Source organism: Musca autumnalis, unplaced genomic scaffold (assembly GCF_047663935.1).
Source record: "Musca autumnalis isolate F117 unplaced genomic scaffold, ASM4766393v1 scaffold_2, whole genome shotgun sequence".
In the NCBI taxonomy this organism is placed as follows: Eukaryota; Metazoa; Arthropoda; class Insecta; order Diptera; family Muscidae; genus Musca; species Musca autumnalis.
Genome location: NW_027411755.1, coordinates 27224660 through 27251329, shown reverse-complemented (window position 1 = coordinate 27251329; position 26670 = coordinate 27224660). Strand labels below are relative to the sequence as shown.

Sequence of the window (26670 nt, the reverse complement as noted above, 5' to 3'; positions counted from 1 at the left end):
CCTATAAGGGGCTTTGGAAAAAATATTCTTTAAAAATCCACGCCTATAAGAGGCTTTGGAAAAAATATTCTTTAAAAATCCACGCCTATAAGAGGCTTTGGAAAAAATATTCTTTAAAAATCCACGCCTATAAGAGGCTTTGGAAAAAATATTCTTTAAAAATCCACGCCTATAAGAGGCTTTGGAAAAAATATTCTTTAAAAATCCACGCCTATAAGAGGCTTTGGAAAAAATATTCTTTAAAAATCCACGCCTATAAGAGGCTTTGGAAAAAATATCCTTTAAAAATCCACGCCTATAAGAGGCTTTGGAAAAAATATTCTTTAAAAATCCACGCCTATAAGAGGCTTTGGAAAAAATATTCTTTAAAAATCCACGCCTATAAGAGGCTTTGGAAAAAATATTTCTTAAAAATAAACGCCAATAAGAGGCTTTGGAAAAAATATTCTTTAAAAATCCACGCCTATAAGAGGCTTTAAAAAAAGTATTCTATAAAAATCCACGCCTATAAGAGGCTTTGGAAAAAATATTCTTTAAAAATCCACGCCTATAAGAGGCTCTAGAAAAATATTCTTTAAAAATCCAGGACTATAAGAGGCTTTGGAAAAAATATTCTTTAAAAATCCACGCCTATAAGAGGCTTTGGAAAAAATATTCTTTAAAATCCACGCCTATAAGAGGCTTTGGAAAAAATATTCTTTAAAAATCCACGCCTATAAGAGGCTTTGGAAAAAATATTCTTTAAAAATCCACGCCTATAAGAGGCTTTGGAAAAAATATTCTTTAAAAATCCACGCCTATAAGAGGCTTTGGAAAAAATATCCTTTAAAAATCCACGCCTATAAGAGGCTTTGGAAAAAATATTCTTTAAAAATCCACGCCTATAAGAGGCTTTGGAAAAAATATTCTTTAAAAATCCACGCCTATAAGAGGCTTTGGAAAAAATATTTCTTAAAAATAAACGCCAATAAGAGGCTTTGGAAAAAATATTCTTTAAAAATCCACGCCTATAAGAGGCTTTAAAAAAAGTATTCTATAAAAATCCACGCCTATAAGAGGCTTTGGAAAAAATATTCTTTAAAAATCCACGCCTATAAGAGGCTCTAGAAAAATATTCTTTAAAAATCCAGGACTATAAGAGGCTTTGGAAAAAATATTCTTTAAAAATCCACGCTTCGAATAAATTTTTTGAAAAATTCACGAAGACAGACTCTTAAAAAATATTTTTTAAAAATGTAGAGTAAAATGCCTCGTACCAAAGTCTTGTTCCTTGTATGACCACATCGTCTCTCTTTGTTATGCTTTGGAAAACGCCACCTATTGGTGAAATACCTGTAGCAAAGACATTAACCACTACAAATGTTGCAGGAAGTTTTGTTTAAATGTCACAGCTTTACTTATTAACAGTTATCCGTTAGTTATTAGTCAGTTACCTGGAGTTCCGGTAACTGAGATTAGTTCTTTTATCTTTAGAAGAAACTTAAGTGATTTTCCAAGGTTAGAAGAACTTGGGCTGTCTTCTATAAATAGAAGACCTTTAGGAGATTTTCGAAATAGAGAAGCTGGTATACTATAAATACACCTTTTGGGGGTCTTCTAACGGTAAAAGACCTTTAGGAGGTCTTCTAAAAATTGATGACCTTTTGACACATGATATTTAGGATTTCTACTACAGACATAGGCGGTCGTCTATCCATATAAGGCCTTTAGGGACATTTTTTTAGATAGAGTACGTTTAGGGGGACTTTTTTAAGAAGCCATCTTCTGTTGATTGAATACCTTTAGGAAGTCTTCTTAAGACAAACAACTCTTAGGATAGAAAGCCTTTAGAATTTATTCTAAAAATATTGACAGAATACCTAGGGGTTGTTTCTATAAATGGAATAACTTAAGCAGGACTTCTATGCACTGAGGGAGATTCTCTATCGACAGAAGACCTTTAGGAATTTCATAGATATGATCGAGAGATGGCACTGGTATTATCTACAATTAAAATTTTAGATTTTTTAGTTTTAAAATTTAGATTTTATAAAGATTTTTTAATAGTAAATTTCATCTAAAATTTCCACAGTTTTAATCCTAAGATTTTCATTGATTATCTTTTTATTTTAATAAACTAAAAATTTTTTGCCAATTACCCTTTACTTCTAAAATACTAATCGGCATTATATGAGAAATCAGGAAGCTCCACCTCTTTTTTAAAAACAGCTAGCAATGACACCTACCACTGAAAGGTATTTGAAGAAGTTAGGAGATAGATGGCACTGAGGTATAACATGGTGACACAATAATTTAATACCTTAATTTTTAAAGACCACCTTAGCCATGAACCCAGAGAATACATTCCAAGGTTTAACTGAAATAATCCTTGATTCTAAAATATTTTTTAGAGGAACAACTCGAGCTATAATTTTCGGTTAGGTACACATTTTTTGGTAAAGTAAATTGAGTTTTTGGGAGAGAGCCGAGAGGAAAGAGCACAGCTATACTCGAGCTATAATTTTCGGTTACGTAATTTTTTTGGTAAAGTAAATTGAGTTTTTGGGAGAGAGCCAAGAGGAAAGAGCACTTGCTGTCCCCATTTCACAAATCTCAATTTACCTTAACGAAAAATTTGTACGAGTGACTGCTGACTAACTTAATAAAGAGAAATTGTATACAAATTCACCTTTACCTCGAAAGCCTTCCAAAGCAAACACGTCATCCGAATTATATGAATCATCTGAAAGATATACTATTGTGAAGTTGATTAGCAACGACACCCACCTTTGAAGGCTAATTTAATGTCACAATAGATGGCACTGATGTACTAAATATAGCATCAAACATGAATACATGGATTTTTCAAAGACTATAGCTGTTTTGATGAATATTTTCCAAGGGTTTTTGGATAAAATCCTTGGTTTTTAATATATTGTTGGGGCGCAAGTGCAGCTATAATTTTGTTTTTTATGGAATATTTTTTAATGTGTATAGAAAACCTTAAAGCCTTCCACAGCAATCGCAGGTTTTATATGAGTCTTCAGAAAACACCACCTGTTGTGGAATGAAGGTTAGTAACTACACACACCATAGAAAGCTTTCAAAGAGATATCATAGAGGGATGACACTGATGCTTCCCACGCATTGGACTATTTTAGCCATAATCTTGGATTCTAAGAATAATTTCCAAGGGTTATGAAATCGTAGATTTATAAAAATATTTATTAGGAGACAATCTGAGCTGTAAGTTTTATTATTTTTCAAATAATATTGAGCTAATAAAGAAAAAATCTTTCAAATCAAATTTCACTGAGAAGCTTACTTAGGAATAACAATTTGCCACGACAATCATCATGGAAAGCTGTCGATTTATATGAGTCTTCCACCTGTTGTGGAATGACGATTAGCAACGACACCCACCATTGAAGGATTTCAAAAAGATATGATAAACAAATAGCGCTGTTTATATATCAAGGGTTATGTACTAGTAGATTTATAATAATATTTATTAGGAGACAATCTGAACCACATGATATTTATGGAGATAATAAAGAAAAATCGTTCACACATCTCACCTCGTGTCTGAGCCATTTACAGAGCAACTTACTTAGGCCACTTACTTAGAAATAACGATTAGGCACGACAACCATCATGGAACCATAGCGGGAAAACCTAGTCACTCTGCACCAAAGGACTACAGACCCATCAGTTTATCATCCTTTCTCCTTAAGACTCTCGAAAGACTGATCGATCTGGAGATAAGGAGCCATGTAGACACCGCCTCTATAAGCAACTCACAACACGCCTATATTAAAGGCAAATCTGTGGAGTCTGCCTTGCATGAGGTGGTTGGCTTCATTGAGAGGAATATGAAAAACTCAAACTTTATCTTGTCTGCCTTTTTGGACATAGAAGGAGCTTTTAACAACGTAGAACTTGAGTCCATAAAACTCTCACTTAAGAAAGTTAACACACCTGAACCTCTAACTTGCTGGATAAATAATATGCTAGAAAGCAGAATTATAAACTCCAGCATTGGGGAGACAAAAATTAGGAAAACAGTAACTAGAGGCACCTCCCAAGGAGGGGTACTCTCACCGTTACTGTGGCTACTTGTTATAAACAATATTTTGACTGATCTGGACAATCAAGGTATAAAAGTTGTTGCCTATGCGGACGACGTTGTACTACTGATTTCCGGTAAGTTTCCCTCAACCATTTCGGAGCTTATGCAAGGATCGTTATCGACGCTTTCGCGCTGGGCTAAGGCCAATGGCCTTGGAGTAAACCCAACCAAGACAGAACTGGTAATGTTCACGAAAAAGCGTAAGCTCGGCGTATTTGTACTACCAACACTGGATGGAGTGCAGCTTCAGCTCTCGCCCGAGGCAAAGTACCTTGGCACAATCCTGGACTGTCAATTGCGATGGAACAGTAATGCTGAGGAAAGAGCGAAGAGAGGATTGATTGCACTTTATTCATGTAAGAATTCTATTGGGAAAAGTCTAAACCCATCGATTATACACTGGTTGTATAACACCGTGGTTAGACCCATCTTATTCTATAGTTCTCTTGTTTGGTGGCACTCACTGCGCCAAATATCGACATCCGGTAGGCTTGACAAGGTACAAAGAGCTGCCTTGATTCTCATAACTGGAGCCACCAGGAGCACACCACAGGCTGCTCTGAACGCAATGCTGAACTTAAAACCACTGAGTCTCAGCATTAAGTGTCAGGCAACTCGCAGTGCCCTACGGCTGCATGAACAGGATCTCTGGCGCGGTTGTACCTATGGGCATGGATGTATCCTGAACGAATCAGGCATAAATGTGAACCAACGCGGAAAACTGAGCGACTATATATCACCAGTCCTGAGATTTGACGATATAGACGTCGTTATATAGACGACTGGAACCGCAGTAACACCCCTCTGGACGGTCCGGCTTTTTATACAGACGGTTCCAAGATGGAGGAAGGTACCGGGGCTGGCGTCTACTGTGAAAGGCTATCTCTTGAGTACACCTACAGGCTAGACAGCAACTGGAAGGCAGCGGAATTGATAAAAAGTTTGGATGCAGAAATCTTTGCACCGGTGACTATCTTTGTGGATAGTCAAGCGGCTCTTAAAGCCATCAAATCCTGCAACATCAAATCCGATGTCGTCCTTAAGTGTAGATCAGCCTTGGAAACGCTAACTAACGGCTTCCGGCTATGCTGGGTACCAGGACACCGCGCCTATTTGGGTAATGAAAGAGCAGACGAATAGGCTAGACGAGGATCGCAGTCTACAGATCTAGCTATCGCTGACTCTATCAAACCACCCATTTGTCATTTCTTTAAAAAAAATTGAAACGTTCTCTGACGAAAGAGCCAGTGAATTGTGGCATAATGAACCTAGGTGCATTGTGGCAAGATCCATATGGCCGTCTCTGTCAGTCAAAAGAACGAACTCTCTGTTGAACCTGAGTAAAGCTGAAGTTAGAGTAACGACGGGAGTCATTACTGGACACTGCTATATCAGGGCCCATACCATCAAATGTGATGAGGATGTTACTGACTACAGCAGACTCTGTGAGGATGAGGAGGAGTTAGAGACGATCGAGCACATCCTGTGTCGTTGTCTAGCCCTGGCTCGTAGACGGCATAGGTTAGTAGGTGTTCACTTTCCACCGTGTCTAACTTTCTACTCAACTGTTGAACCTGCTGTGATCTACAACATCATCAAAAATCTGAAGTGGCTGGGACAGCGCAACCTGAACGCGTAATTCAACTATTCTGCCTACCATTAAAAATAAATCTTTTTTCCTCCTCTAAAACTATTACTCCCCTCTTAAACTTTCTTGTAATTTATTCGTTCTTTACTTTTCTAACATCTTCCTCATTTTATTTCTTCCCCCTATCCTCTCTTTTCCATCTCCTCTATTCTTGCAGCTTTTTTCTAGTGGATAATCACAATGGACCGGAAGATCTCCGAGTGACGCAGTCACAAGTTAGTGGCTGCACATCCCCTAACCTAACCTAACGACACCCTCCATTGAAATCTCTTGGATTTTAAGAATATTTTTCAAAGGTTATGGACTAGTAGATTTATAAAAATATTTATTAGGGGACAATCTGAGCTTGTGATTATTAATCGTATAATATTAAAAAATATTTTAGGTTAATAAAAAAAAAACAAATCCTTTACAAATTTCACCGTGGCTCAGAAGCCACATATAAAGGGTCACTTACTTCGGAATAACGATTAGCCACGACAACCATCAAAGCAACTGTCTAAATGATATGATAGATGGCTCTAAGGTATTTCTAGGTAGTTGGAACTGCTGTGGCCTTATATTTGGCGGGAAAAAGTCCAATATCTACCAAAGTCATAATCGTGGACTGTTCTTTTTTCAATATATATCTGATATATAATCATTGATTAAGAAAAGACATCTAAGTAAGACATAATAAGTAAATATTTGCTGTTTTAAGCTCTTTCAAAGCAAAGACACCATGATTGATCGGAAAACTCCATCTATTGGTCGATATGTACCGTTAGTCATCATTTAAACATTTATATTGTGTTAAACTTATATTTATATTGTGTTTATAGATTCTTGAAATACTAATTTAGCCCGAGATAATTTTTGATTTTTAAAATTAGCTTCTTTGGGACTACCACAGTTAGATTGTGGTTTTATAATTTGCTATTTTTTAATAATGAAACATTTATTTGTAATTTTCCCCTGTCTTTCATTCGATTTTTATTTTAAGAATATTTATCATGGGTTATATGATATGAATTTTTTATAGAATATATTATATAGATAATATTCACTTGTTTCTAAGACATTCAAGAGTAAACACACTATCGGAATAATAACAAAACGCCATCTATCGGGTAATAAAGATTATCAAGGACATGTACCGATAATAGATACATTAATTATGTGATATATAGATGGCGTTGATGTATTGTGGAAATCGACAAACTTGTATTTTTAGGATGGTTTTATTTCCACACCTTTCCACTTGTGCATTTCTTTAAGAATTTTTCCACAAGAAATGGTGTTAACTCCATACCTTTCTCTCTCTTTTTTAAATAAAATTCTTAACTCTTTATTTAAAAATTAATTGTTAAATAATAAGACCATAAACGCCTTAGACTCTCTTAACTTTCATTCTTATCAATTTCGCTTTTTTTTTTCTTTTGTTTATTTGCAGATATCATTTTTGCCAACGAATATTTTAATACACATCAGTTTTTTGTTTCTTCACATGAATGGAAAACATTGGTGGGAGTTAAAAGCCAATATTAACGACGACTACCTGCCTGAAGACAAAAAATAAATAACAATACAACTTCTTTTACTTGGTGCTAAACAATAAAAAAAAAAAAAACAAATAACAAAAAAGTGAAAGAAAGAAAAAATAATAACCAAACAAAAATAACAGTAAAATAAAATATTAATTAATATATGTGGATTAATAAAACAATAAAAACACATTCGCAAAAAAAAGTAACAGAAAAACCTAAAACAAATACCTCTCTATGGGAATTCAATACTTGCCAGTCAGCCAACCATTCAGCCAGCAACAACAGTAATTGCCAGAAAATATTATAACAACAACTACCAGATAAGGTCTTTTGCCTCTCTTTTTCAATTCGTTCAACTTAATTGCAACAACTAAAAAAACGCAATTTAGTAGCACCCCATTTGTTTGAGGCATTCAAAACGAGTCCCCGGGATAGATAAAGCTGCAAAAAATTTACCTTGTATCGAGGTTATGCGGAGCTGCTCTAAAAATTAAAACGATTTGGATATCAATTTGAGGAAATATTTTTCCTGTATAGAATTTAAGTTACAATTCACATATACAAATTCCAAAATACACAGATAGAAACATGGAGCATTTGGATTTAGCCGGTATTATGACAACACCACCCCAATGGAATACACCAGTATTTGATCAACAAGGTAAGTTTTGGAAATCAGTACTATGACTTTAAAGAATATTTTCCGTCCCCCAAAAGACCCTTAAACCTAGAGATTTTTTAAAAAAATATTTTTTCATCCCACCAATAAACGTGGATTTTTTAAAAAATATTTTTTCATCCCACCAATAAACGTGGATTTTTTAAAAAATATTTTTTCATCCCACCAATAAACGTGGATTTTTTAAAAAATATTTTTTCATCCCACCAATAAACGTGGATTTTTTAAAAAATATTTTTTCATCCCACCAATAAAAGTGGATTTTTTAAAAAATATTTTTTCATCCCACCAATAAACGTGGATTTTTCATCCCACCAATAAACGTGGATTTTTTAAAAAATATTTTTTCATCCCACCAATAAACGTGGATTTTTTAAAAAAATATTCTTTCATCCCACCAATAAACGTGGATTTTTTAAAAAATATTTTTTCATCCCACGAAAATTTTGGATTTAAAAAAAATAGTTTTCATCTCACCAATATTTTGGATTTAAAAAAAATATTTTGCATCACACCAATATTTGGATTTAAAAAAAAATATTTTTCATTACATTCAATATTTTGGATTTTTTTCAATATTTTTCCCCCATACTCCTCCCTTCTCTTTACCTTCCCCGCCCAAAAGGTTAATAAAGTTATTGAACTTTTCTCTCCTCGTGGTGTAATTTTTCAAAATTTATTAACATCACAAAACAAACAAAATAATATTCAAAACTCTTCTAGCCTTTGGTAGCTCATAAATATGCCAAAATAATGCCTCTATTTCACAAAAATGTATTCCGCTATGGGCTTCTTAATCTGCACATAATTTATTTCATTCACTCTTACTACTCCGACTACGTCATGATGGCCCGAGTCGGCCTGATCAGTTTCAATATTCTTTTTTATTTTGAAGTTATTTTTGTTGTTTTACGTTTATTGTGAAATGTCACGGCTTCTTCTTTCGTAATCGCAGCTACTCCATACACACACACTCACGACTCATAGACGACCCTCTGTCACAAGTTATAAATTTATCTTATTCAGAGATCCATGTGTCCCGAAATTGTTTTCCTGGTTTTTGAGTTCTTGGCGTTTTGTGTTTTTTTTTTATAAAAATTTCCTACTTTCGGGAGGTGGTGGAAGGGGAATTTTTTCTAGCAAAGCATCAGATAGCAATGTTGGGGCTGCATGGAGGGGGTGTAGGGAGGAGTAGTAGGTACCATGGCTGCGAAAAGTTCACTTGGCCCTTATAGCTGCAATTTATCTCTCTGCCTGCAGCCACACACGCTCCTAATTTTTTTTTTTGTTCTCAAATTTTTCTTTGTCTTTGTTTATTTTTTTATTAATAAATTAATTGCAATGACAGCAAAAAGTAGGAAAATGAAGGCAACTAAACAAATGCATCATCATTTGTAAACATCGTCATCGTAATCTTCATCAGTTGCAGCTTTAGCCCCTGTTGCATCAACATGGCCTGTCGTCATCAACAACCAAAGTTCTAGGATGATTGAGTAGCGAGTGCGAGAGAGGGCATCCACTTTTTTCGCCTTATTCTTATGATGATCATGGCGATCATCATCATTATCACTTATGATCAAAAGACCGCATTGGCGGCATATAGACCAATATAATAATAACAGCAACAACAACAAATGCAGGAATAATTAAAGAGCAACTGTTGTTTTTTGCATTGCATTGTGGCATGGTGAAGGCTGAAAGGGAAAAAGAAAATACAAAATACACAAAAGAAGTCTATTTAAGGCATAAATATTGTTGAGATATATGCACGTGTGTGTATAAGGGAAGTATGGCCAAGACAAAAATTCCGAAAAAAAAAATTCCACGAATTATTGAAAAATATTTTTAAAAAATTCACGAATTTTTGAAAAATATTTTTTTAAAAAAACCACGAATTATTGAAAAATATTTTTAAAAAATTTACGAATTACTGAAAAATATTTTTTAAAAAATCCACGAATTATTGAAAAATATTTTTTAAAAGAATCCACGAATTATTGGAAAATATTTTTTTGAAAAATCCACGAATTATTGAAAAATATTTTTTAAAAACTCCACGAATTATTGAAAAATATTTTTAAAAAATCCACGAATTATTGAAAATTATTTTTTAAAAAAGCCACGAATTATTGGAATATATTTTTTTAAAAAATCCACAAATTATTGAAAAATATTTTTTAAAAAATCCAGGAATTATTGAAAAATATTTTTTAAAAAATCCACGAATTATTGAAAAATATTTTTTAAAAAATCCACGAATTATTGAAAAATATTTTTTAAAAAATTCACGAATTATTGACAAATATTTTTTAAAAAAATATAGGAATTATTGAAAAAATATTTTTTAAAAAATCCACGAATTATTGAAAAAATATTTTTTAAAAAATCCACGAATTATTAAAAAATATTTTTTAAAAAATCCACGAATTATTGAAAAATATTTTTTAAAAAATCCACGAATTATTGAAAAATATTTTTTAAAAAATCCACGAATTATTGAAAAATATTTTTTAAATAATCCACGAATTATTGAAAAATATTTTTTAAAAAATCCACGAATTATTGAAAAATATTTTTTAAAAAATCCACGAATTATTGAAAAATATTTTTTAAAAAATCCACGAATTATTGAAAAATATTTTTTAAAAAATCCACGAATTATTGAAAAATATTTTTTAAAAAATCCACGAATTATTGAAAAATATTTTTTAAAAAATCCACGAATTATTGAAAAATATTTTTTAAAAAATCCACGAATTATTGAAAAATATTTTGTAAAAAAATCCACGAATTATTGAAAAATATTTTGTAAAAAAATCCACGAATTATTGAAAAATATTTTTTAAAAAATCCACGAATTATTGAAAAATATTTTGTAAAAAATCCACGAATTATTGAAAAATATTTTGTAAAAAATCCACGAATTATTGAAAAATATTTTTTAAAAAATCCACGAATTATTGAAAAATATTTTTTAAAAATCCACGAATTATTGAAAAATATTTTTTAAAAAATCCACGAATTATTGAAAAATATTTTTTAAAAAATCCACGAATTATTGAAAAATATTTTTTAAAAAATCTACGAATTATTGAAAAATATTTTATTAAAAATCCACAAATTATTGAAAAATATTTTTTAAAAAATCCACGAATTATTGAAAAATATTTTTTAAAAAATCCACGAATTATTGAAAAATATTTTTTAAAAAATCCACGAATTATTGAAAAATATTTTTTAAAAAATCCACGAATTATTGAAAAATATTTTTTAAAAAATCCACGAATTATTGAAAAATATTTTTTAAAAAATCCACGAATTATTGAAAAATATTTTTTAAAAAATCCACGAATTATTGAAAAATATTTTTTAAAAAATCCACGAATTATTGAAAAATATTTTTTAAAAAATCCACGAATTATTGAAAAATATTTTTTAAAAAATCCACGAATTATTGAAAAATATTTTTTAAAAAATCCACGAATTATTGAAAAATATTTTTTAAAAAATCCACGAATTATTGAAAAATATTTTTTAAAAAATCCACGAATTATTGAAAAATATTTTTTAAAAAATCCACGAATTATTGAAAAATATTTTTTAAAAAATCCACGAATTATTGAAAAATATTTTTTAAAAAATCCACGAATTATTGAAAAATATTTTTTAAAAAATCCACGAATTATTGAAAAATATTTTTTAAAAAATCCACGAATTATTGAAAAATATTTTTTAAAAAATCCACGAATTATTGAAAAATATTTTTTTAAAAAATCCACGAATTATTGAAAAATATTTTTTTAAAAAATCCACGAATTATTGAAAAATATTTTTTAAAAAATCCACGAATTATTGAAAAATATTTTTTAAAAAATCCACGAATTATTGAAAAATATTTTTTAAAAAATCCACGAATTATTGAAAAATACTTTTAAAAAAATCCACGAATTATTGAAAAATATTTTTTTAAAAATCCACGAATTATTGAAAAATATTTTTTTAAAAAATCCACGAATTATTGAAAAATATTTTTTAAAAAATCCACGAATTATTGAAAAATATTTTTCAAAAAATGCACGAATTATTGAAAAATATTTTTCAAAAAAATCCACGAATTATTAAAAAATATTTTTTAAAAAGTCCACGAATTATTAAAAAATATTTTTTAAAAAATCCACGAATTATTGAAAAATATTTTTTAAAAAATCCACGAATTATTGAAAAATATTTTTTAAAAAATCCACGAATTATTGAAAAATATTTTTTAAAAAATCCACGAATTATTGAAAAATATTTTTTAAAAAATCCACGAATTATTGAAAAATATTTTTTAAAAAATCCACGAATTATTGAAAAATATTTTTTAAATAATCCACGAATTATTGAAAAATATTTTTTAAATAATCCACGAATTATTGAAAAATATTTTTTAAAAAATCCACGAATTATTGAAAAATATTTTTTAAAAAATCCACGAATTATTGAAAAATATTTTTTTAAAAATCCACGAATTATTGAAAAATATTTTTTAAAAAATCCACGAATTATTGAAAAATATTTTTTAAAAAATCCACGAATTATTGAAAAATATTTTTTAAAAAATCCACGAATTATTGAAAAATATTTTTTAAAAAATCCACGAATTATTGAAAAATATTTTGTAAAAAAATCCACGAATTATTGAAAAATATTTTGTAAAAAAATCCACGAATTATTGAAAAATATTTTTTAAAAAATCCACGAATTATTGAAAAATATTTTGTAAAAAATCCACGAATTATTGAAAAATATTTTGTAAAAAATCCACGAATTATTGAAAAATATTTTTTAAAAATCCACGAATTATTGAAAAATATTTTTTAAAAAATCCACGAATTATTGAAAAATATTTTTTAAAAAATCCACGAATTATTGAAAAATATTTTTTAAAAAATCCACGAATTATTGAAAAATATTTTTTAAAAAATCTACGAATTATTGAAAAATATTTTTTAAAAAATCCACGAATTATTGAAAAATATTTTTTAAAAAATCCACGAATTATTGAAAAATATTTTTTAAAAAATCCACGAATTATTGAAAAATATTTTTTAAAAAATCCACGAATTATTGAAAAATATTTTTTAAAAAATCCACGAATTATTGAAAAATATTTTTTAAAAAATCCACGAATTATTGAAAAATATTTTTTAAAAAATCCACGAATTATTGAAAAATATTTTTTAAAAAATCCACGAATTATTGAAAAATATTTTTTAAAAAATCCACGAATTATTGAAAAATATTTTTTAAAAAATCCACGAATTATTGAAAAATATTTTTTAAAAAATCCACGAATTATTGAAAAATATTTTTTAAAAAATCCACGAATTATTGAAAAATATTTTTTAAAAAATCCACGAATTATTGAAAAATATTTTTTAAAAAATCCACGAATTATTGAAAAATATTTTTTAAAAAATCCACGAATTATTGAAAAATATTTTTTAAGAAATTCACGAATTATTGAAAAATATTTTTTAAAAAATCCACGAATTATTGAAAAATATTTTTTAAAAAATCCACGAATTATTGAAAAATATTTTTTAAAAAATCCACGAATTATTGAAAAATATTTTTTAAAAAATCCACGAATTATTGAAAAATATTTTTTAAAAAATCCACGAATTATTGAAAAATATTTTTTAAAAAATCCACGAATTATTGAAAAATATTTTTTAAAAAATCCACGAATTATTGAAAAATATTTTTTAAAAAATCCACGAATTATTGAAAAATATTTTTTAAAAAATCCACGAATTATTGAAAAATATTTTTTAAAAAATCCACGAATTATTGAAAAATATTTTTTAAAAAATCCACGAATTATTGAAAAATATTTTTTAAAAAATCCACGAATTATTGAAAAATATTTTTTAAAAAATCCACGAATTATTGAAAAATATTTTTTAAAAAATCCACGAATTATTGAAAAATATTTTTTAACAAATCCACGAATTATTGAAAAATATTTTTTAAAAAATCCACGAATTATTGAAAAATATTTTTTAAAAAATCCACGAATTATTGAAAAATATTTTTTAAAAAATCCACGAATTATTGAAAAATATTTTTTAAAAAATCCTCGAATTATTGAAAAATATTTTTTAAAAAATCCACGAATTATTGAAAAATATTTTTTAAAAAAATCCACGAATTATTGAAAAATATTTTTTAAGAAATCTAGGAATTATTGAAAAAAATATTTTTTTATAAAATCCAGGAATTATTGAAAAATATTTTTAAAAAAATCCACGAATTATTGAAAAATATTTTTAAAAAATTCCACGAATTATTGAAAAATATTTTTTAAAAAATCCACGAATTATTGAAAAATATTTTTTTTAAAAAATTTACGTTTATTGGTGTGATAAAAAATATTTTTTAAAAAATATACGTTTATTGGTGGGATGAAAAAATATTTTTTTAAAAAATCCACGTTTATTGGTTGGTGAAAAAATATTTTTTAAAAAATCAACGTTTATTGGAGGGTGAAAAAATATTTTTTAAAAAAATCCACGTTTATTGGTGGGATGAAAAAATATTTTTTTTAAAAAATCCACGTTTATTGGTGGGATGAAAAAATATTTTTTTAAAAAAACACATTTATTGGTGGGACAAAAATATTTGTTTTTTAAATCCACGTTTATTTGTGGGATGAAAAAATATTTTTTTAAAAAATCCACGTTTATTGGTGGGATAAAAAAATATTTTTAAACAAATTTACGTTTATTGGTGGGATGAAATAATATATTTTTTTTAAAAAATCCACGTTTATTGATAGGATGAAAAATATTTTTAAAAAATCCACGTTTATTGATAGGATGAAAAATATTTTTAAAAAATCCACGTTCATTGATAGGATGAAAAATATTTTTAAAAAATCCACGTTTATTGATAGGATGAAAAATATTTTTAAAAAATCCACGTTTATTTGTGGGATGAAAAAATATTTTTTTAAAAAATCCACGTTTATTTGTGGGATAAAAAAATATTTTTTTTAAAAAATCCACGTTTATTGGTGGGATAAAAAAAATATTTTTAAACAAATTTACGTTTATTGGTGGGATGAAATAATATTTTTTTTTAAAAAATCCACGTTTATTGATAGGATGAAAAATATTTTTAAAAAATCCACGTTTATTTGTGGGGTGAAAAAATATTTTTTTAAAAAATCCACGTTTATTTGTGTGATAAAAAAATATTTTTTTAAAAAATCCACGTTTATTGGTGGGATGAAAAAAATATTTAAAAAAAATCCACGTTTATTGGTGGGATAAAAATATATATTTTTTTAAAAAATTAGTGAGATGAGAAATTATCTTTTAAAAAAGATCCACGTTTATTGGTCGGATCATGAAATATTTTTTAAAAAATCCACCTTTTTTGTGGAATAGAAATTATTTTTGTAAATCTACGTTTATTGGTGGGTGATTTTTTTTTAATCTACGTTTATTGGTGGGTGAAAAAATAATTTTTTTAATTAAAAATTCCGAAGGGGGTATAGAAGGCCCCTTTCTTTCAGAAAGTATCTTACCCAAGAGCCAATATTATGTTGCAACCTTCCCTATTATCTTAACCCTGCCAGTTATGTGGCGAATGCTTTACGCAAGCATCATTCTCCTCATCATAATTATGAATCATATTTAGATACTGTGAAAAATTGAAAAACACCCATGCATACTGCCTGCCGCACACAAACATACATTCATTTTTTTATGAAACGAATCAAAGATCAACTGTTGCAGAGCTGATGTTGCATGATGTTGGTGGCATTCATAGATAAGAGCCACAAAATAGTTGCAGACTTGTCGTAGATGCAGATGAATAAGCAAGGAATATGGATGCATGGATAGATGATGATGGTGGTGGCCTTAAGGCACTTGCAGCCCCTAAGTATTCAAACAAGAGTTGTTGCTTAGTTTATAAACGAATATTCTTAAAGACGGTTCGAAAATTTTCTTTGTTTTGTTTACGAAACGAGCGAGTGTTTTTTTTGTGACGAAAGTTCGCTATATATCCTTTAAATACGAAAATAATACGAAACGAATGGAGAAATGCGTAAATGGCGCATGTTATTCAAGGGCAAGTATGAGGGAGAAAGAGGGAGGAAGACGAAGAGAGTAGACTTAAAAAAAATCTTTAAATTATCCAAGTTTATGGGTATCCAAGTTAAGGCCTAGCCTTTAAATCACAGCAACGAAGCGGGTTATAAGTGTTATGCTTCCAGGTCTTACATAGTGAAATTACGTTTGTCCGGCAGGTATGTTTTACGAGGCCTGTGTTGCACATCTTAACGCTGAGAAAGGCTAAATATCCTCAAATTTTGGTAGATTACCATATCAAAGACCCAAAGAGGCCGTAAAACGGGTATATTTTAGAAAATTTTCCGAGGACCCTAAAAAGCCGCAAAACGGGTATATTTTAGAAAAATTTCCGAGGACCCTAAAAGGCCGCAAAACGGGTATATTAAAGAAAATTTTCCGAGGACCCTAAACGGCCACAAAATTTATATATGTATTTAAAAACTTTTTGAAGGGACCCAAAAAGCCGGCCATACGTGTATATTTGGAAGATTTTTGTGAGGACCCAAAGAGGCCATAAACATTTTAGGGGGACTCAAAGTAGACACTAAATATGCGTATTTGGAAGATTTTGCAGAGGACCCAAAGAGGCCACAAATCGTGTATGTTTTGAAGATTTTTCCGAAGACCCAAAGATGCCACAAAAAGAGTATATATTAAAGATCTTTTCTAGGACATAAATAAGCCACAAACTTGTATATTATGAAGAATGTCTGGAGGAACCAAAGAAGCCGTTCGACGTTTGCAACCACTAGAAGATGTTGCTGTGGGACACGGCTGACTTCATATATGTTGACAGCTTGTTGGACTTCGCAAGTATGAATCTTCTTCAGAAAATAATTCGCTACGAAACGGAATGGACATTTCCATTGGACAATAAATGTTGCCTTTAGGGCAATTTCGGAAAATTTCACCTTTGCCCCTACCAAATTTCTATGGAAACTTTGACGCCCCAGTGGCACGTGTTAAAATATTCCCATTGTTCAAAATTTGGCAATCTAAAAAACTAACAAAACTACATAATTTAGGGGATGACGCATAAAAAATCCGACATCGACCACCCTATTAATTACATTAGGTCTGTACGATAACTCAAAATTTTTTACAAATTTTGACAAACTTTTACAAAATGCTGTTCGATAACAAACTTGTTCAGTAAAAGAGAAAGGAGAAGTACTTGCAAGTAGTTGCAAGAACTCGCAAATACTCAAATAAATAATAAAATAATCATCCTAGCCAATGTGGAGTTCAAGATGTCGCCAAACAACACTGCATGAACGACTTTGTCAAATGCCTTTGACAAGTCTAAGGCTACTACAATAGTTTGTTCGGTCTTATTTATCTGTGAGGGCTGTGAGCCTTTTTCAATCCGTTTTTAATGCTGTTCACGACATCTGTAAGGACAGTGAACCTTTTTGAATTCATGCTGGATGTCGGGAATCCATAAATACAAGCTTTTGATGTGCTGCAGGAAGTGGTTCAGTCATGCTAGGCAACTGCCGAGATTCCAAAACCTTGGCAAGAGGGGGATTTGACGATATGAATCTGCTTAGCTAACTGGTTTGTCAGGTTTTGGTAGCGGAATTATCCTCTCCAAATTAAAAAACCCGGAAACACTGACTTATTGGCCGATAGAGTGAGGATTGCTGCAAAAAAGCCGACGTGCAAAAAATTGCTTTCAAAACTTTAGTGCACATTTTTTCACATCAATGATGTCTGCACTTCCGAAACAATGATATTTCTTCTCTTCGTGTTCGGCTCCTGTAACACTCTTTACTGTGGCCTGGAGCTTGTATGAAGCAGCTTCATCACAGTTCTTCAGATGTTTCGCTCATATCTTCCTGCGATGCTGGTTAACGAGGTTGTTGATTTCGTTGGATAGAGTGTGGATCCTTGGATCATCTGGAGATTACTAGCGAACCTCATCTCGTTGTTCTGCGAATGGCGCAGTAGCTCGCTCTTAGGCGTACTGAAAAGGAACGTTTGGCCGCTCGTAGGATGATGGTTGTTAAAACCGTTCTCCCTGTCTGGCACATGAAAGAGGCGCAAACTGATGACGTTGTCTATGTTATTCATGAAGTCATGCCAATTTCAATGTATGAACGGCTCCTCTCTGACTCCATAAATTCGCCTGGAGCTTGTATGAACCAGCTTCACAGTTCTTCAGATGTTTCACACATATCTCCCTGCGATGTTGGTTAACGAGGTTGTTGATTTCGTCGGATAGAGTGTGGATTCTTGGATCATCTGGAGATTACTAGCGCACCTCATCTCGTTGTTCTGCAAATGGCACAGTAGCTCTTAGGCCTACTGAAATGGAACGTTTGGCCGCTCGTAGGATGATGGTTGTTAAAACGGTTCTCCCTGTCTGACACATGAAAGAGGCGGCTGTAGACCGATGACGTTGTCTATGTCATTCATGAAGTCATGCCAATTGCTTTTATTGTAATCAATGTATGAGCGGCTCCTCTGTGGCTTCACAAATTCACGGGAATTTCCAACCGTAATGAGAATCGGGATGTGATCTGACGCTAGGGATACATGCGTTTGTCAGTATGTAAATTGGAGAAGGAACGCGTTTACTATGGTAATGCCAGATGATCCTGGTTGGGATGTCGGCGAGAATTGAGAAGAGTCGATTTGTTCTGCAATGTAATTGCCACCAGAGTCAGAGAGAGCGCAATATTTCATGGTAGACATTGAAATCGAGAGTCAGCATCCAGGAAATGGGATATCGAAGGTTGATAGCTGGGCCCAAGGCTGTTGACAGAGGCGGTATGTATACTTTGGCGATTTCAAATTCCGAAACTCCACTCAGAATTGATATTATAATTGTCGCCATGATAGCAATATTGCAGGAGGTTGCATTCAATAGTCCTTCTTGTCTTTTCCAGCACCGTTTGGTAGTAGCTATCTGGTGACAATGCCGTACGAGAAGCTTAGTTTTGGGACCACGGACATCATATCCTCCCATCTCCTTGGACCTAGACTTTTAGTTGATGGTGTCGGCTCCCATTGTGGGAGAATCATGGAGGCGGTGGATTTACCAAAACCACAGGGAGTGTCTTCGAAAGTGGAGTTGCATTAACAACCGGGTGTCTGAGCAATAGAAAAGACTAGAGTTTTAGATAGGCCCCGCACCGGACCGATGTGGTGAACAGGGCCTAGCACTTGAACACAAGCCAGTGATAAGACTACCATCATGGTCCATCCGTCACCACTTCATGTCTCCTTTGGCAAAAGTTGATGGGACAAGGGAGTCGTCTCTCCCTGCAGGAAATATCTGCATTGACATACCTCTGGGATTTTGCTAAATCAACATGTAGCGTGTTCGTTCGTCTTCTTGTCATGATGGTCTCATAAGCCGATAAATCCCTAGCAACCCTTGAAATGTACGAAAACCAGGCACCAAATTCACCTAATAGACTATAAAGTATCAAGCCTCACGGCATTTTCAGCTTCCAAAGCAGTAGAATAATTCGACCCACAGCTAGTACGAACGCTTTTTAAATTCTTGGTTAAATGGCGCACAACGTGTACAACTTCTGTTGCGGCAGTAAAAAATACTAAAGGTAATCGGCGTTAAATAGGAGATTTATATGTGCACCATAACCAGATACCCAATCATTAGATGGATTGGGTATCTGGTTATGGTGCACATATAAATCTCCTATTTAACGCCGATTACCTTTAGTATTTTTCTATAAAATCATCAGGAGGATGCTTCAAGAGCTTGGAAGGCTTTTTAAGTTCTTGTTTAAATGGCGCCCAACGTGTACAACTTTCTTTGCAGCAAAACATGTTTTGGTAATCGCCGCTAAGTAGGAGGTTTGGATGCTCCCTATGTTGTTGTTGTAACATTGTTTATTATTATGTTTGTATGTTCGTTCTTCTGTTCAATCTGGCTCTGGGGGATGTGTGTGAATACTATTTGAACCTGCTTGATATGCCTGTTGATCTAGGGGTCTCTCCTATATTGTTAGACCTCCCTCTCTAGAGCATGAATATTCTTCCTGATATGCCTAGCCAGCAGATCGTGATTGGGATGGCTCTCACGGTAACACCCAAGCAAGTACTGCAACGAAAGCATCTCATTGTGTTGCTTTACTGGAAGAATCTTTGCCTCCTCATGTATATGGTCCACTGAAGACTTGAGGAGGCACCCTGTTGCTGTTCACAGGGCGGCATTCTGACAGGTTTAAATCTTTTTCCAATTCGTCGCGCCGCATAGCTAACCACAGACCGACCTATCGCGTTATATGTGGTCAACAAGGTTTCTTTATCTGCACCCCAAGTGCTGCCGGCTAGGGACTTGAGGACCTTGTTCCTACATTTCAGTTTGTCGCAGATAGCTGTGGCGTGCGTGCATAACTTGAAAGTAGTGTCGAATGTGACCCCTAAATTTTTGGGACAGTTTGTGGTCCAAATTCTGCTACCGTCGACCACGACATTCAATTCTCTTCCAAACTGCGCTGTCCATGTGGTGAACAGAGTGGCTGTTGATTTTGTGGCGGAAATCTGCATATTCCTCGAATGGAAAAAGGTGGTAAGATCGGTTAAATAGTTGTTCAGTCCCTCACAGATGTCATCAGGATAGTTACCTGACGCCAGGATCGTGCAATCATAGCTATTTCTGATACTGGGGAGGACTAAGGCCTCAAGGGTCTTTGCTACGGGCGACAAAAGGGAAATCGGCCTGTACGATTCACTTTTGCTGGCATCCTTGCCGGGCTTCCGTAGTGGGACCAACATTCTCATTTTCCAGATTTCGGGAACAATGAGGGTGGATAACGATAAGTTGAGAACTTTAGTGTGATACTCCACTCCTGGCTCATCCAGCTGCTTCAGCATTACCATGGAGATTCCATCTGGGCCCAACGCTTTGGATGATTTAGCGTTCCTGATGGCATTGGCAACATCATCCATTGTAAACTGTGGTGGGGTTGGGGTTGGTTCGACGAAGCTCATCACGCTCATTTGCTAATCCCGTCGCCTCTGCTGGGAAGTTTGGTCTTGCTTCGGGTATTCGACCAGCACGGATATGGCGAGCGGTTGCAGTAGTGATGATGTCTCGGAACGTCCTTTCCGCTACGCTCTGTGCTCAACTTTGGGGAAATAGTATGCAATAAACAGATAACCAATCCATATAGCCCACTACAAAAACATCGGAAGGGTGATGGCTTTAAGATTCACCGTATTTTCTGCTTCCAAAGCAACAGAAAACTGAAATCAACAGCTTGGAACGTTTCTTAAATTCTCGTTTATATGGCGCCCAATGTGTATATTTTTGTTCTTAGACCTTTTCTGAAAGAAAGGGTGCTTCTAGACACCCTTTCTAAAAGAAACGCTGCTTTTATAGCACCAAAGGGTTCTTCTATTGACCCTCTGTGGAACAATAATTGCTTCTGCAGACCTTTGTGGAACAAAGGGTGCTTCTTTAGATCCTTTGTAAACAAAGAGTGCTTCTTTAGACCCATTGTGGAACAAAGGGTGTTTCTTTAGACCCTTTGTGGAACAAAGGGTGCTTCTATAGTCCCTCTATGGAAGAAAGGGTGCTTCTACAGCCTTCTTCTGAAAGAAAGGGTTCTTCGATATACCTTTTTTGAAAGAAAGGGTGCTTCTATAGACATTTTTCTGAAAGAAAGGGTGCTTCTATAGAAATTTTTTTGAAGGAAAGGGTGCTTCTATAGACCCTTTCCGAATGAAAGGGTGCTTCTATAGACCCTTTCGGAATGAAAGGGTGCTTCTATAGACCCTTTTCGAATGAAAGGGTGCTTCTATAGACCCTTTTCGAATGAAAGGGTGCTTCTATAGACCCTTTCGGAATGAAAGGGTGTTTCTAGAGACCCTTTCTGAAAGAATGGGTGCTTCTATAGACCCTTTCGGAAAGAATGGGTGCTTCTATAGACCCTTTCGAATGAAAGGGTGTTTCTAGAGACCCTTTCGGAATGAAAGGGTGCTTCTAGAGACCCTTTCGAATGAAAGGGTGTTTCTAGAGACCCTTTCGGAATGAAAGGGTGCTTCTAGAGACCCTTTCTGAAAAAAACGGTGCTTTCATACCAACAAAGGGTTCTTCTATTGACCCCCTGTGGAACAACAGGTGCTTCTGTAGACACTTTGTGGAACAATGGGTGCTTCTTTAGACCCATTGTGGAACAAAGGGTGCTTCTATAGTCCCTCTATGAAAGAAAGGGTGCTTCTATAGTCCCTCTATGAAAGAAAGGGTGCTTCTATAGTCCCTCTATGAAAGAAAGGGTGCTTCTATAGTCCCTCTATGAAAGAAAGGGTGCTTCTATAGTCCCTCTATGAAAGAAAGGGTGCTTCTATAGTCGCTTTCTGAAAGAAGTTCACTTCTATAGACCTTTTCTGAAAGAAAGGGTGCTGCTGTAGACCTTTTCTCAATGAAAGGGTGCTCCTATAGACCTTTTTCTGAAAGAAAGCGTGCTTTTATAGACCCTTTCTGAATGAAGAGGTGCTTCTACAAACCCTTTCTGAATGAAGAGGTGCTTCTACAAACCCTTTCATAAAGAAAGAGTGCTTCTGCAGACCCTTTCTGAAAGAACGGGTGCTTCTATAGACCCTTTCCGAATGAAAGGTGCTTCTATAGACCCTTTCCGAATGAAGGGGTGCTTCTAGAGACCCCTTCCGAATGAAAGGGTGTTTCTAGAGACCCTTTCTGAATGAAAGGGTGCTTCTATAGACCCTTTCTGAATGAAAGGGTGCTTCTGTAGACCCTTTCTGAATGAAAGGGTGCTTCTGGAGAACCTTTCTGAATGAAAGGGTGCTTCTAGAGAATTTTTCTGAATGAAAGGGTGCTTCTAGAGAACCTTTCCGAATGAAAGGGTGCTTCTAGAGAACCTTTCCGAATGAAAGGGTGCTTCTAGAGACCCTTTCCGAATGAAAGGGTGCTTCTAGAGAACCTTTCCGAATGAAAGGGTGCTTCTAGAGACCCTTTCCGAATGAAAGGGTGCTTCTAGAGAACCTTTTCGAATGAAAGGGTGCTTCTAGAGACCCTTTCTGAAAGAAACGGTGCTTTCAAGTAACAAAGGGTGCTTCTATAGACCGATTGTGGTATAAAGGGTGCTTCTATAGACCCATTGTGGTATAAAGGGTGCTTCTGTAGGCCAATTGTCGTACAAAGGGTGCTTCAATAGACCAATTGTGGTACAAAGGGTGCTTCTATAGCCCAACCAATTGTGGTAGAAAGGGTGCTTCTATAGACCAATTGTGGTACAAAGGGTGCTTTTATAGACCAATTATGGTACAAAGGGTGCTTCTATAGACCAATTGTGGTACAAAGGGTGCTTCTATAGACCAATTGTGGTACCAAGGGTGCTTCTATAGACCAATTGTGGTACAAAGGGTGCTTTTATAGACCAATTGTGGTACAAAGGGTGCTTCTATAGACCAATTGTCGTACAAAGGGTGCTTCTATAGACCAATTGTGGTACAAAGGGTGCTTCTATAGCCCAACCAATTGTGGTACAAAGGGTGCTTCTATAGACCAATTGTGGTACAAAGGGTGCTTTTATAGACCAATTGTGGTACAAAGGGTGCTTCTATAGACCAATTGTGGTACAAAGGGTGCTTCTATAGACCAATTGTGGTACCGAGGGTGCTTCTATAGACCAATTGTGGTACAAAGGGTGCTTTTATAGACCAATTGTGGTACAAAGGGTGCTTCTATAGACCAATTGTCGTACAAAGGGTGCTTCTATAGACCAATTGTGGTACAAAGGGTGCTTCTATAGCCCAACCAATTGTGGTAGAAAGGGTGCTTCTATAGACCAATTGTGGTACAAAGGGTGCTTTTATAGACCAATTGTGGTACAAAGGGTGCTTCTATAGACCAATTGTGGTACAAAGGGTGCTTCTATAGCCCAACCAATTGTGGTACAAAGGGTGCTTCTATAGCCCAACCAATTGTGGTAGAAAGGGTGCTTCTATAGACCAATTGTGGTACAAAGGGTGCTTTTATAGACCAATTGTGGTACAAAGGGTGCTTCTATAGACCAATTGTGGTACAAAGGGTGCTTCTATAGACCAATTGTGGTACCAAGGGTGCTTCTATAGACCAATTGTGGTACAAAGGGTGCTTTTATAGACCAATTGTGGTACAAAGGGTGCTTCTATAGACCAATTGTGGTACAAAGGGTGCTTCTATAGACCAATTGTGGTACAAAGGGTGCTTCTATAGCCCAACCAATTGTGGTACAAAGGGTGCTTCTATAGACCAATTGTGGTACAAAGGGTGCTTTTATAGACCAATTGTGGTACAAAGGGTGCTTCTATAGACCAATTGTGGTACAAAGGGTGCTTCTATAGACCAATTGTGGTACCGAGGGTGCTTCTATAGACCAATTGTGGTACAAAGGGTGCTTTTATAGACCAATTGTGGTACAAAGGGTGCTTCTATAGCCCAACCAATTGTGGTACAAAGGGTGCTTCTATAGACCCTATATTTTTGACAAATATTTTTTAAAAAATCCACGAATTTTTGAAAAATATTTTTTATAAAATCAACGAATTATTGAAAAATAATTTTTTAAAAATCCACGAATTTTTGACAAATATTTTTTATAAAATCCACGAATTATTGAAAAATATTTTTTTTTAAAAAATCCACTAATTTTTGACAAATATTTTTTAAAAAATCCACGAATTTTTGAAAATATTTTTTAAAAAATCAACGAATTATTGAAAAAATAATTTTTTAAAAATCCACGAATTTTTGACAAATATTTTTATAAAATCCACGAATTATTGAAAAATATTTTTTTTAAAAAATCCACTAATTTTTGACAAATATTTTTTAAAAAATCCACGAATTTTTGAAAAATATTTTTTAAAAAATTCCCGATTAATAGAAAAATATTTTTTAAAAAATCCACGAATTATAGAAAAATATTTTTTAAAAAATCCACGAATTATAGAAAAATATTTTTTTAAAAAATCCACGATTATTGAAAAATATTTTTTAAAAAATCCACGAATTATAGAAAAATATTTTTAAAAAATCCACGATTTATTGAAAAATATTTTTAAAAAATCCAGATTTATTGAAAAAGATTTTTTAAAAAATCCACGAATTATTGAAATAGATTTTTTAAAAAATCCACGAATTAATGAAAAATATTTTTTTAAAAATACACTAATTATTGAAAATATTTTTTTTTTTAAATCCACTAATTATTGAAAATATTTTTTTTTAAATCCACAAATTATTGAAAAATATTTGTTAAAATATCTACGAATTAATGAGAAATATTTTTTAAAAAATCCACGAATTATTGAAACATATGTTTTAACAAATCGCCCAATAATTGAAAAACATTTGTTTAAAAATCCTCCAATTATTATTATTATTATTTTTTAAAAATCCAATAATTATTGAAAATATTTTTTTAAAAAATCCACGAATTACTGAAAAATATTTGTTAAAATATCTACGAATTAATGAGAAATATTTTTTAAAAAATCCACGAATTATTGAAACATATGTTTTAACAAATTGCCCAATAATTGAAAAATATTAATTAAAATATCTACGAATTAATGAGAAATATTTTTTAAAAAATCCACGAATTATTGAAACACATGTTTTAACAAATCGCCTAATAATTGAAAAACATTTGTTTAAAAATCCTCGAATTATTGAAAAATAATTTTTAAAAAATCCTCGAATTATTGAAAAATAATTTTTAAAAAATCCACTAATTATTGATTTTTTTTTTTAAGAAAAACCACGAATTATTGAAAAATATTTAGAAAAATCCACGAATTATTGAAAAATATTTTTTAAAAAATTCACGAATTATTGAAAAATAATTTTTAAAAAATCGCGAAATTTTTGAGAAAAATTGTTTTAAAAAAACTCGAATTTTTGAAAAATACTTTTAAAAACACTCGAATTTTTGAAAAATATTTTTTAAAAAATCTACGAATTATTGAAAATTATCTTTAAAAAATCCACGAATTATTGACAAATATTTGTTAAAAAATCCACGAATTATTGGCTAGTATTTGTTAAAAAATCCACGAATTATTCAACCATATTTTGTTTTAATTCTATAGACCCTTTGTGGAACAAAGGGTGCTTCCATAGTCCCTGAAAGAAAGGGTGCTTCTATAGACCCTCTCTGAAAGAAAGGGCGTTTTTATGGTCCCATTATGACATTTCTGATGTGGCCTGGATAATCTTCATTTTTAAAAATTGTACCTATTTTTTTAATTTATTTTTTTATTAATAAATTTTCTCCTCTCTTTTTTAGATGCCATATATTTGTCCTCATCCCGCCAAATGTTGGAACCCATTATGGAAGAAACCTCCGAAGATGAAGAATATGCATATAACTCGTGGAATCAATATGATTCCCAATTAAGTGATAGCGGTGGCGGCGGATGTGGTGGCGATGGTGATGATGATGATGGTTGCATTGAGGGTGAAGAAAGTCTTTGCAGTGCAGCAAATGGTGGCAGAAATAACAGTAGTTTTTATAGCTCTGCTGAGTCGGACACAGGTTCTGTAATTAGAGTCGAAATAACAAAGGGTAAGTCTTTGACAACAATCATGTGGAACGCTTTTT

At 32.5% G+C, this 26670-nt stretch overlaps 1 protein-coding gene across 10 annotated transcripts in view; it reads left to right on the top strand.

Annotated features, from left to right (window-relative positions):
* The window catches only part of LOC141393821 (uncharacterized), a 501342-nt gene that overhangs the window by 162489 nt on the left and 312183 nt on the right, over positions 1 to 26670 (top strand). For all 10 annotated transcript variants that reach the window (XM_073967334.1, XM_073967332.1, XM_073967333.1 and 7 more), the window contains 2 exons: positions 7189 to 7943; positions 26356 to 26634. In XM_073967334.1, coding sequence (XP_073823435.1) covers positions 7871 to 7943; positions 26356 to 26634 — 352 coding nt within the window. In that variant the 5' untranslated portion in view covers positions 7189 to 7870. The remainder of the gene's footprint in view (positions 1 to 7188; positions 7944 to 26355; positions 26635 to 26670) is intronic.